This window comes from Parasteatoda tepidariorum, chromosome 7 (assembly GCF_043381705.1).
Source record: "Parasteatoda tepidariorum isolate YZ-2023 chromosome 7, CAS_Ptep_4.0, whole genome shotgun sequence".
Lineage (NCBI taxonomy): Eukaryota > Metazoa > Arthropoda > Arachnida > Araneae > Theridiidae > Parasteatoda > Parasteatoda tepidariorum.
The window spans coordinates 71,289,119-71,302,081 of record NC_092210.1 but is presented as its reverse complement, the minus strand read 5'-3'; the positions used below and the strand labels follow the sequence as shown (position 1 = coordinate 71,302,081).

Below are 12,963 nucleotides of genomic sequence, written 5' to 3'. Positions count from 1 at the left end.
TAGGTTCGATTCCTACTAAGGACAAAATAAAAATTCATCATTAAAAATAATTTTTAAACCCAATGAAAGTTGAAATTCTATACCTATAAAATTAATAATCAGTTTATTATCCATATTTAATAGTATAAAATAATAATTTTTTTTAAAAATTTACTTTATTTAATTTTGAAAAAAAAATATTTATTTTATTTTATACTCATTCAAATATTATTTAGATTAAAAAAATTTATATCACTAAACAATTTAATATTTTTTAATAATACATATTAACTATACAATATTCTTTAATTTATATGAATTAAATGTAAGAAATCAGTTACTTGCTTTCTTAAATCACTAATTAATTGAAATGAATATGCTTAATAAATTAGTTCTTCCTATTCATAAATTTTGTAAACAAAATTCTCTTTTTTATTCAGTTGATCACATTATATCCTGCTTTATTGGAAGTGTCGTTTTTTTTTAAAATTTGAATAATCAGTTATCATTGCATTTTATGATTTTCTTTTTTCCTTACAGTTAGGTATGAAATATATTGCCTTTTTTAATCATTAATTTTGTCTTGCATTAGTTAATTTTTACATATCTTTAGTTTTTTATAATTTAGTTTAACTTCAATAACTTAAAAAAAATTAATTTTGCCTTTTATCATTGTACTTTACACCGAAGAGCCATTACATATGACCACCCTCTATCTATAACAATGTGCTCGCCCAGGAACAATGTTTTCATGGGGGCACATTAGGACCCATAATCCTCATAGAACAATCCCTGATGTCTGTAAGCTACTTGAACATAGTTGCAGACCAGGTTCACCCATTCATGGCAATAGTTTTTCCTGCCGGGGATGGTGCTTACCAGCAGGATAATGCACCATGTCATAAGGGTCGAATCGTCGAGGAACATTTCAATGACTTTCAAGTCATGTCTTGGCCCCCAAATTCACCTGACCTTAATCCAATAGAGCATTTGTGGCCCTACTTGGAAAACCGAATTCGTGCTGCCACACTACCTCTCGCAATGTGAGGGAATTGCAGGACCAGTTGGTAAGTGCTTGGTACCAGATACCTCAGACTACTTATCAGCACCTTGTGGAATCAATGCCACGTCGGGTGTTAGCAGTTTTGAGGGCTAAAGGTAGTCCTACATGTTATTAACAGGGTGGTCATAATGTAAGGGTTCCTCGGTGTATATTTTTCTATCTATTTACTCATCTTATGATTCCTTTTTTTAAATAAAAAATCTTAATATGTTCTATTTTAGTTTTTTTTTAACATTGATTTAATTTCAATTAAATACAGATTATGTTCGTTAATGTTTACATTTTTTCTGTTAAAAAATTAAGAATGATATTTGTTTTGGCTCTTATCTAGCTTTTTATTTTTTACAAGCATTTGTTTTTATAAACATTTTTATCATGAAGCGGCAATTTTCGAAAATAAGGTAATTGAAAATCTGAGATGTTTAGCTTTAAATTCTCTGATAGTGTCCGATTTTGTAATTTAAACTAACTTAAATTAGCTGGTTTCATTCACTTAAATGATTATAAAAATTTCACAATAGAACTTAATTCAATTATTAGATTAAATGTTATTCAAAGTGTACTGCTTTTTATTTTACAACTTGTACTCTTAGAAAAAGTACTTCTGATAAGGACTTGTACATATTATTTGAAAAATTCGATTTTCTGACATATTTCTGATCCTACATATGCCAGCAGAGAACATACCATGAATATTTAAAGACTAGAACAACTTAAAGTGCAATCCTGGCAGAAGCAAATTATGCAAAAGCTTTATGTTCTGATAAGTCCTAGTGAAGTTTAGAAAAATATAACACACACCAGAATTTGATTAATAATGTTTTATACAAAGAAAAAATAATTATTATTAAAAGACCAACTACATATTAAATATCATAAAACACTTTTATTTCAAATACAAACTTTATACACACAAGAGTCATAAACATCAGGTAATAATTTCAAAAAAATGTTTGACATATAAAATAAATAGATTACCACACGCTTAGAATACTATAACTCTTAAAACCTTTAAGCAACAACTTTTCACGTTTCATATTTTTCTTTTCTTTTTACAAGTTTAAAGTGCGTAGGGCAAAATAGTGAGTTATTACAAAGGTCATTTTAATTATTCTTTTATGTTCATTGCAATGTTTAAGATGGGTTTTCTTAACAGTTTGTATGTCAATCTACAGTCCAGATGGTAAAAATACATTCCAGCTTCTTCCAAAATTAAAATTTTTGACTTTATTATAGTTTGCAGTTTCACATAGAAAGCATGTTTGCTTAAAATACTTTCTAAATAAAAAATTTTATTACACAATTTTTTGTTTTGTTTATTTTCTTAAGAACTTGTAAGCAAAGATTAGAGTATTAGTTAAAAAACCCAATCACAATCCTAAACAATGGTATGCAGGCACCTGGTTTAGTTTAGGAGCAAAAAAGGAAGAGAAAAAAAGTATTAGCAAATTTTTTCTTCTCATACCAAATAATATATTTTTTTCTTTCTGCATTTCATATATTTGTAAAAATTAGAAATAATTAAAGTTAGAGAGAATAAGATAAACATAACAAAAAGTTATCAACATGACTACTAAAGGGAAAACAAGAGAAATTGAGGTTAGAAGAGTATAGTTGATAAGTTCTAGAAGAAGGAAAGAGTCTGGTAAAAATCACAAAACTGGATTGGTCTGTATATAATTTTTAATAGATTTAATTTGAGATATTTTCAGGAAATGACTTACATACCAAATAGAATTTGCCCTTTAATATTGAACATATTAAATACATTATTTTTCAAGTGGTTTTCTTATTATGTTTAAATGAAAGTGTATTTCTTGATATATATATATGGGAAAAAGTAAAAATGAAATTAATTTTGCAAAAACCCAATATTAAACCTAATAAATACATTAAAAAATAAGGCAAGTTATTAAACATATGAATATAAATTAGGAAGTAAAGAAATAAGTTGTTTTCAGTAAGGACTAGTTAATAATATTACAAGTAATTTATTAAAGGTAGAAATAAACAACTTATTTTGTAATTAAATAGAAAAATATTATTAGTTAATATAAATAGTTCAATACTTTTCAGAGCCTTTTCTGAAGTTAAAATGTAAAGTTATGACACAATAATAAAAAAACGGTGTAGCTCAACATATATATGGAATGATTTTCACACAGTATTGGTGAAACCCCTATTGGGCGGTGCTGCTTGTTCAGGTTTTTTCCGAAACGAGTTAAACATCTGAAACAAATAAAAATAGAAAAAATGAAATTTTAATGATTTGTATAAAAGTTATTGATACCACACATTAAAAACTAACATTAACTTATTTTAATTATCAGCTTTACATTATTCTTCAGTGGCAAAAAGTTTCTATGAACACTGTAATTTTCTTCACTACTGGGGATGTGTGCAATTGCATTTATGTAAAAAACTAAATTAAATATAGTGAAATTAATTTTAAAAAAGGCAAAATTAGCTATTACCAGAGAATGGCCCATATTACGAATGACTGGAAGAACTTCCGATTCTTCCAGTGTAATTCTATTTATAATTTAATTTTATTCTTAATCATTTAAAACTCTAAATACCATATCATGATGTTATAAATAAATGTAATTTTTTTTAGCACAATTTATTTACAAAACTAACACAAAGACACTTCACAATATTTAAACCGTTTAAAAGATCAAATATATTCAAAATTAACTTTGCTACTTCATTTTATAACTAAAATAAAAACTAAATCTATAATAACAAATTATAGCAGTCTAAATGCAATGAATTCAACAAAAACATCTCGTAAGCATAATGAATGATTTAATCATAATTTAATATATACTTAAACAAAAGAATCCATGCAGTCATATGATCCAATACATTCAAATAGAATACATGTAATGAGCAAAAATGCAAGGAGTTCAACTAAAGCATCTCTTGAGCACAATGAGTGTTTTAATCCTAATTTAATTTGTACATAAACAAGAAAATTAATGCCTGATAATTGAGAAATTATATAGAATAATAAAATTAAGAAATGACATAAGGACTGTGCAAAAGAAAAGAGAACACATTTTTCAGCGAATTGGTTGATATAAATAGCATTTTTCTCTTTAATAACATGAATGCTGGTTTTGTGCAAACTATTCTGTTTCTGACCGATTCCATTCTATGGAAGTCCACTTTTCAATAAAGCAAGCATTATAATAACAGGCATATCTAAGATATTTCTACTCAAACAACAGTTCAGATTTACACAATCAATATTTACTTACATTAGAAATAACTTGTCTTCCCATCATATTTGAGACAACTGTACCAAATGATTCATTGCCACCTACTCTGCATCTTAGATAACCATATAAATTTGCTCCATTCAAAACAAGTGCAACAATAACAACAACCTGAAAAAAATTTATACTTCACTTTAGGTAACTTTTATTAATTAAATCATTACAAATGTACACTAGATTGTTTCAAAACTTTATGGTAATTTTTTTCTCCTTAAATATGGCAAACAGACAAAACATGTGAACTTGTAACAGACAAAATATGTGAGGCACAAGTAAGGGAAGAAGATGGCCAATTTTGAAACTGACGATTTTCAGCACTGTTGAATGAGGTGTGGGATCTAGAATAAACAATGGGATGTGGACGCACCTTTTTTAGGAATTAGTGGGGTTATTACAATAGGGACCAAGTGAGACATTGCAAAGAGGGAAAAAACCTGTTTAATCCAGAAAAGAATACACATGTTTCTTTTTTATAGAAAAGAGAAAAAAAAGAATTAAGAAAAAAGGGTAGGGCTTATATGGGATATAAAGGGGAAAAAAGGGGGGGCAGGGTGCAGCTCTCTTCAAGAAATGCAAAACATGAACACGGGTGTCATTTGATGCTAAAGTTGACCACAATACAAGTGAACTTCTAATTTCACAGATTTGCAATATTTGATTGTTTCTAGCATTGGTTGCAAACACATAACAAAATAGTTGCCAGAGGGCAACATTTGGTACTTATATGCAGTTATTTATGAAATGAAAGTTTTTATTTTAAAAAATGACCAGAATACAAGTGAGCTTTGAATGTAATATGGTTGCAATATTTGATTAAGTGTTCAACATATGACAAAAATGACAACAATAAAAATTAGCCACGAGTAGTTAGTCAAAGAGTAGTAGTAGTTAGTTAAAGAAATTGACAAAGATTAGGTTCAGATATATAACAAATCTGTTCCGAGGATAATCTGTTATGTATAATATACACAACTGTGCAAACCCTGTTAGCAAAAAATTATCCACCATTGCAGAATTTTTGTATGAGATTCATTATAAACAAAAAAGGGTCGAAATTTCTTATTTTATGACAAAGTCAATAGTTTTAAAATTTGTGGAAAATTTTTAAGCATAGCTTACTAAAAAAAAAAAAAAATCTTCGAACTTGACCTGCAGATCAATCTTGCACAGATTGATATAAATATTTTGCTTCTCTGTCTTGCACAGCGGCACTTAATCCATGATTACGTCTTTGCTTGTGACTTTTAGGCATACTCAGAGATGCCAACTGCTCCAGACACATCAAAATAATTAAAAAAACGGTAAATAACTACAAAGTAAATTTTGCAAATATTTGACTATTTCTACTTGCTTTTTAAAAGGTACAGCCTGACAAATGTACTATAAAGTGGTGAATTTTATAAGTCTACAAATTATTTAGAAATAGTGGTAGATAAAAATCGACTAAATTCAATTTATTAAATAAAGAATCACAAATGATAAACTACCACTTTGAAACATATATTTGCTGTCCGGAGCAAGTTGGCATCTCTGCATACTAGTATTTATAATAAACAATGTAGAGTTTATTTTCATAAAAATTAAGAAATTAATTAAAAAATTGGTGATATCAAAACAAATTTTGCCACAATAGGTGACGGCGAAAGGGTTAAGACTAGTTTCACGAGTTAATTAATATCGCGAAAATTAAAAGTTAATTACAATTGCTTACAGAAATTCTTCATTTTATCTAGGTTTGTATATGAATAACAGAAACAAAATTAATAACAGTACATATAGGGAGAACATGATATAAGAAATGATAAAAAAAAAAAAAAGCTGGGACTCATTCCCCTCCAAAGGAAACCACCTATCTAAGTTGACCACAAACCTATTGTGCCGCAAGTGGTCAAATTCTGAATTATGCGTAAAAAAATAAACTTAAAGAAATAAGTATAAAGGTCATATACTTACAAACCATTTGACATTTAATCTGAAAAAACTAATGAAGAGGAGAATTGTCCATATAACTGGGCATATAATCAGGCCCAACCAAAATACTTGTGCTTCTGCTGCATCAGTAAGAGATGCCTCTTCAGCCTTTAATAAAAAAACACGAGATTATAATCAGATTAATAATACTATATTTTAGTCACAATAGTAACTATATATATTTATTTTAACTTATTTTTAATGCACTTTGACTAATTTTTCTCTTTTTTGGCTTTATATCTATACTGATGGCTCCTTCCAGGAAGGTTCTTCATATGGAGCAGGATTCTGTTGTGAAAACCTTATTTGAATGCTCAGCCTCAACTGGTAGAAATGCCAAAAATTTAGAAACTGAGATAGAGGCAGTCAGTTACTCAACTATCCATTCGCAATACATCTCTAAATGATGCATTGTTTCTTGTTGATTCACAGTCAGCCAGCCTTTAACTTTGCCCTTTGCAAAGCAGCCAGTCAAAATGTGTAGAGGAAACCAAACAAAAAATTTATGAACTAATCAACTATGGTAGAGCAATTTTCTTCCAATGGATTCAAAGCGATAGCGGTATACCTGGAAACGAGATGGAAGATTGGAGAGAAAAAAAGATGCTCGCTTCCAAAGTCTCCTTTTGCGCTTCCTTAGAATCAAATTACTTTCATCTATGTCAGGGCAACAACAAATTTGCAAAAACAACCTAACTACTGGTGATGCAAGAAAATGCGGTTCAGCCTTACTCTCATGAGCATCCCCAACAGACTTTAGAACACTCAATGGTCATGACTATCGCCAAAATCACATTCGTCATTTAGCAGGGTTGGCATGATTTAAAACAATTTTTTTAAAAATATAAATCATTAAGATGAAAATATTTTTATGAATATATTCTTTAGGGTGCAATTCTTGTTAAAATCTGATTTCACTGATAATGAAGGTTTTATCCAGAGAAATAATGATAGGTTAAATTATTATAGTTCAAAATAGACAAATAAAATTCAAGACTAAAAATGGAGAAATGTACACCATTAAATTATAAATTACAATTAGCCACATGTTAAACAATTAGCTGGTAATAAACAAATTTCAATTATACCCATTCAGTTTTATGTTTATTTGAATAAAGTGTTTTTAAATTATATTAAATATGTAGTTAGTGCTAACCAATGTTGATGAAAGATTTGTTCGGTCCAAAGAAACTTTGGAAAAATTCTTTTCCTTAATTTTTTATGATCTAAACTAATTTACTCTTCATTGGATATATCACACTGATAAACTGTCTTTAAAATTTTAGAATGTTTAGCATGAACAAAAATAAAAGCAATTTATTTCAGGGATTAGTTTGTAATAATCGAAAAATATTTTTGATAACATTTTAGCTTTGCTATTGTTTTTAAATAATATTAAGAACTATTAATATATTTTATCGAACAATTCGGCCGGTTAACATTTAAAAAAAAAAAATCTGAATTAAATAAAAAAATCCAATTTAAATGAAATAAATTTAATTTTTTTCCCTTAAAAAAAAATCACGAATTTTGCTAATCCTGCCTTATAGGCATTTTCAACTCTCCTGACTGCCCTCTGTGTTCCACAAGAGAGGCTATGAATTTTAATCACTTAACAGCTTGCTCATCTTTGAGCAACATTACTATTCTTCAATTTTTAACAACTTTTATATGGAGGTTATTTTGCACTGGACTGCTAGAAATAAAATGGTTTAGTGGGTCAACTTTTCAATATCAGAGAAAAATAATATGTTAGTCAATATCTTATATATTTAGATTTGCATAATGAACAAGTTTACAGTTATAAATAATTAAATTTAAGTTCACGAATGAATTAAACAAATGAAAAACTGTGCCAAAGAACTTACTTTTCTGGATTCAAATACCCAATGGCTTTTGCCTTCATCATCAACATAATTCCACCATCGTAAACCAACAAGAAGTCGCCCAGTTATGTTTTTGACAGTCCAAAAATCAAGAGACAGAAATAACACAATGGACACAAAACTTGATATGAAACTGTTGCTGAACCATCCACACAACAAATAAGTAATAAGAGCTAAAGATCGAAATGCTAGGTGGAAGAGTACAGCTAATGGGTGCCTACAAGCATGAAATTAAACAAATCTTATTAAGAAAGTAATAAATTTATTTTGTTATCAACAAGCAGATAAATTAAGACTAAGGGTTTTTCAATTATATACAGAGGAAAGTCCCATAACCAAAATTTTTAGAATTTCAGCAAATCAGGAAAATAGATTTCTCCAGATGACAGGTCATATAAGGTAAACAAACATTAAAACATCCTTATTTAATAAAAAAATACTAAATAGACAATAATTAATGTCAAGTTCAATCAATATATAAATCCACATGGTCTGCGTGGTTGCACTATTTTCGCAGCTTTTGTTACAGATTTCCACACGGTTTTTAAAATCTTGTCATTTTAATATGCCATTGCAATGTACCGTTAATTTAGAATCATGCATTTCAGTTAATTATCATTTTTTGATTAGCAATGATTACACAGTGAATTCACATGATTTAGTCGATCATTTTTTTGGTAGTTATTAAAAAGGTTTTTCACTCAGTATTTAAAATCTTAATGTTTTAATTGGATATTATTTCGTTGGCTAATTTTAAATTGCACATTTCGCACTCACTTATTGACAATTCATCCACATGGATTTATAATTCAATTTTTGTCAGGTATTGCTACGGATTTTCACAATTTAATAGAAAATCCTACTTTAGAAATTTCGAATCAAGCTTTGGAAGAATGACTTTTTGATGCACTTAATTTATGATGATTTTATTATCCATGTGGTTTTGTTGATAACATTTTCAACAGTTTGGGATCTTTACATAGTTTTTAAAATTTTGTTATAATTTTTAATATAATTCCGAACTGCGGTTTTGAATAATTGTATTTTGTTTGCACCATAGTGTTATGCTGGGATTTGCTTCCGCCATGTCCAATTTTTTTCTCGTATTATCATGGAAATCAGATAAAAATTTAACAAAAATCAGAAGTTTGGTAAAAACCATCAAAAAGCAGAAATTAGCGGAGGTGCAAGTATAGCCTAAACAAAACTGATAAAAAATTACAAAATGAATTTTCATTTTTACAGTAAAACTTTTACCTATCTATTATTACTTAATTCCTACAATTTTGTTCAGTTAAATTTGTCTAGTCATGCCAAATTTACATTCCCAAAACCCCCGTGGCAGAAACACGGCGGCACAGCGACATTGTCGCAGAAAGCTACTGAGTTCTTGCAGAAAGATTTTTTTTATTTGGGAAATAAAAATTTTTGGTTTGCCACAAACAAAAGTTCTCAAAATAAATTCTGCAGAAACAGAAGCTGTTTTACCAACAAAAAAAAATTATTTTCTTCAGAAACAAAAAATTTCTGCAGAAGCAATAATGGTTCTGCAAAATTTTTTTCTTACAGAATTGTTTTAAATATTTTTTTTTTTAGCGTNAAAAATTACAAAATGAATTTTCATTTTTACAGTAAAACTTTTTCCTATCTATTATTACTTACTTCTTACAATTTTGTTCAGTTAAATTTGTCTAGTCATGCCAAATTTACATTCCCAAAACAAAATGGAATAACCTGTTCCCCATAACGACTTGCAGGAATTTATCTCTCTGTTAATTCTTATTTTTATAAGAACTTCACATTCAAATCTTCACCATTATAATACATTTTAAATTCTGAAAATATGAATTTGATTGTGCCGCGAGTTAACGGGAAGAATAGATATAATGGATTTGCTTAGTTGCTGGAAAATTCCTGGCGCTTTGTCTGTTTCAGCCTATAATCTGCACGGTCACTTTTCAGGAATAGTTATCTTCCACAGGTTATCCACGGATAATCAAATAAAAGTTATGGTAATATAAGTTTGGTAGGTTTTTTGTCCATAGCATGATTCACATTAATAACCATGGTCATGCATAGAACATGACTATACACTTTAAAAAAAATCATCATTTATTAGCAAGAAATATTGGGAGTCCCTGGTGTTTTTTAACAACATCAAAGAACCATGAAATGTAGAGCTTTTTTTAAATTTTAAATTGGTATTTTTTAGTAAATTTTAATAGTAATGTCTGAAAAAGAGAAAGTTTAAAATTAAAATGGAATCATTGTAGTAAATGAAGATGTTGGAAAACATACAAAATAGACCTTATTGGAGGATGTTTTCAAAAATACACACTCATATTATTAATTAAGGCAGATTATGTACATATAAAATTAAGATTACTTTCTGGTTAGAGCATTTGCATCATCTGAGAAGTGTAATGCTACATCATCAGGATTTCTCATCATTTTTCTAAAGTAAAAAAAAAGAAAAGTTTATTACAGGGAACAAAAAAAAGGAGAACTTAAAGTCCAGCCAACATTTAAAAACTTCGAATTTAAAAAAGTTCTAATAAAATATATTAAATTATTAGGATGTTGTAATTGGTTAATAACACTGAGAAATTTTTTTTTTTTGCATTTATACAAATTCTTACTTACAAAGATAAGAAAAAAGATTACTTACTAATAAAATAAAAATAATAATTTAGCAAAGCAAACAAAATTCTTTAATGAATTGTTATTTGGAAATTGGCACTGAAATTCATAAATTTTTTGCTGTGAAAATGCTTTATTTCCCAGACCATTTTCCAAAAAAAACAAACAAAAAAAACCCAGAAAATTATTTAGTTTTCTTTACGTTTTTAAGTTAAAAATTAGATAAAATACATTAGTTTGAAGAAAAAAAAATTTCTTCCACTAGGGTCTGTGTGTGTGAAAGTAAACTGGGTATAAAATCAAGCTTTTTTTTAAAAGGATCTAAAATCAAACGATCAAATTTATTTTACCAAAAATTTTGATGTATTTTATAAACATTAGATTCGTATATAATAAATATGAAGTATAATTTATCTATTTTGTTTGTTTGCTTACAATAATGCATTTGAAATAACATGTTTTGATATACCCATTTAATTTTAGAGCTGGGCAAATCCAAAAATTAGTATAAAAATATAATCCAAAAATTAGTATATATTTTATTAAAAAACATATGTAAATATTGTTTACGAAATAATTCATAATAAATAGAATTTTAAAATTTATTCTTATATTTCTATGTAGATGTCCCTCTACCAGTTCAAACTGAAATAGTCTTAGCCGGTTTTAAATGAAATTAGAAAAAAGTTCATCAGCAGCTTAAATTAACACATTGTATAAGTAAACTAATATACTATTAACTGATCATAAGCAGATAATTTGTAAACATTTAACTTTTATCAGTTTCCAAAACTGAATTAAAAATGCTCGCCACCATCCCAGTAAATGTCTCTATAAATATTAAATAAATTATCTCAATATAAATAGAGAAAATATATGCTTTTAAACATATACCCAATGTCTTACTTTCCATGGAATTGTCCAAAATTCCTCTAAATAATATTGTATAAAAATATTTATTGCCAGAAAGCTAATAGAAAGCTGTTATAGGGGCCATACTCATTGTATCCGATAGCCCTTGACACACATGTAAACATTTAGAAACTACATGATCCTGTATGAAGGATAGCATATTCAAATCACAAGCAGAGAGAATGCTCCCATCCTTAAAAACATTTATTTCTAAAGCAGTTCGTTAACTGAAATATTTTTACAGGTACAGAAAATGTAAATTTGGGAAAAGCTGACATTTTCTGTTTGTTAAACGGATGAAATAGTTCGGCAATATTTTACCTAAAACACAAGCAAATAGAAGATACGAGGAAAATCTTTACTTAAAGACGCGAAGATCAATATTGAATATAAAAGGTAAACAGAAGATAAGAAGACTAAATTGAAAACTATAACTCAATTGCGTTTAAATAGCTAACTAAACTGAAATTAGTGCCAGTTACAAATGTTGGTTTTAATGTAATAGTGGAACAAAACAATACTCATGGAAAAAAAATTTTTTTTAAAAATGGCATTTTCTACTATAATTACAAAACTGTGGTCTTAGTTATAAACTAAAAATTGAATGCAAAGTAAAATAAGAACTATTATAGACTACGTCACCCAAAACAAAACGAATGTTATTAGTTAAAAGATTCCGATAAACACTGCATAAATAAAAGAAATCATAAATTGTATAAAATCACAAATTAATAAAAAAAAACTATGCTTTTCATTACATGTAAATCAATTCCTAAAATTTACAGCATATTTATCTCAATTTAAAATTAAAATATAAAACTTTTTATGATGTCTTATGAGCAGTCATCACATTACCGTCATAATAATGTTTACAGTTCTGCATTTATAGGGTTAAAGCGTTATTTAATGTTAGTTTCGCATTAACCACCCAAACGTACAAAATGATGTACCGCATTCATTGGAATGATATTTGGTTGGTTGTTTCACTACTATGGTGGTTTTATATGCGATTGCACGTGTCCCGCAGTGGACTAATCGTTAAGACACGGTTCCCAACAGATCACCGAAGTAAAGCATCACTGGCTGCAGTCAGTGTGCGGGTGGGTGACCACTTCGGTTAGTTTACGTAAAGCGTAACCTGTTCTACCGTAAAGTGCTTGACTTCGCGTGCAGGTCGTCGAGCTACCGAGGCAGGGGTGCCATCGCCTCTGCAGAGGATCGAAATTGTGAT

The 12,963-nt window shown here is 28.4% G+C and overlaps 1 protein-coding gene across 4 annotated transcripts; it reads right to left on the bottom strand.

The window, feature by feature from the left end:
- Positions 1-1,908: 1,908 nt before the first annotated feature.
- LOC107440013 (Golgi apparatus membrane protein TVP23 homolog A) lies at positions 1,909-12,810 on the bottom strand. Of its 4 annotated transcripts, none has more exons than XM_016052777.4 (6): positions 12,588-12,810; positions 10,567-10,635; positions 8,163-8,397; positions 6,277-6,402; positions 4,306-4,434; positions 1,909-3,271 (listed from the first exon to the last, which is right to left on the bottom strand). In XM_016052777.4, exons 2-6 carry the CDS (start codon positions 10,629-10,631, stop codon positions 3,200-3,202), a joined length of 627 nt encoding a protein of 208 aa, XP_015908263.1. In that variant the 5' UTR covers positions 10,632-10,635; positions 12,588-12,810; the 3' UTR covers positions 1,909-3,199. The 4 variants fall into 4 exon arrangements, with proteins under 4 accessions (XP_015908263.1, XP_015908261.1, XP_015908262.1 ...); XM_016052775.3 differs by having other exon boundaries at positions 12,491-12,630; XM_016052776.4 differs by lacking the exon at positions 12,588-12,810 and adding an exon at positions 12,375-12,582.
- Between the last annotated feature and the right edge of the window lie 153 nt (positions 12,811-12,963).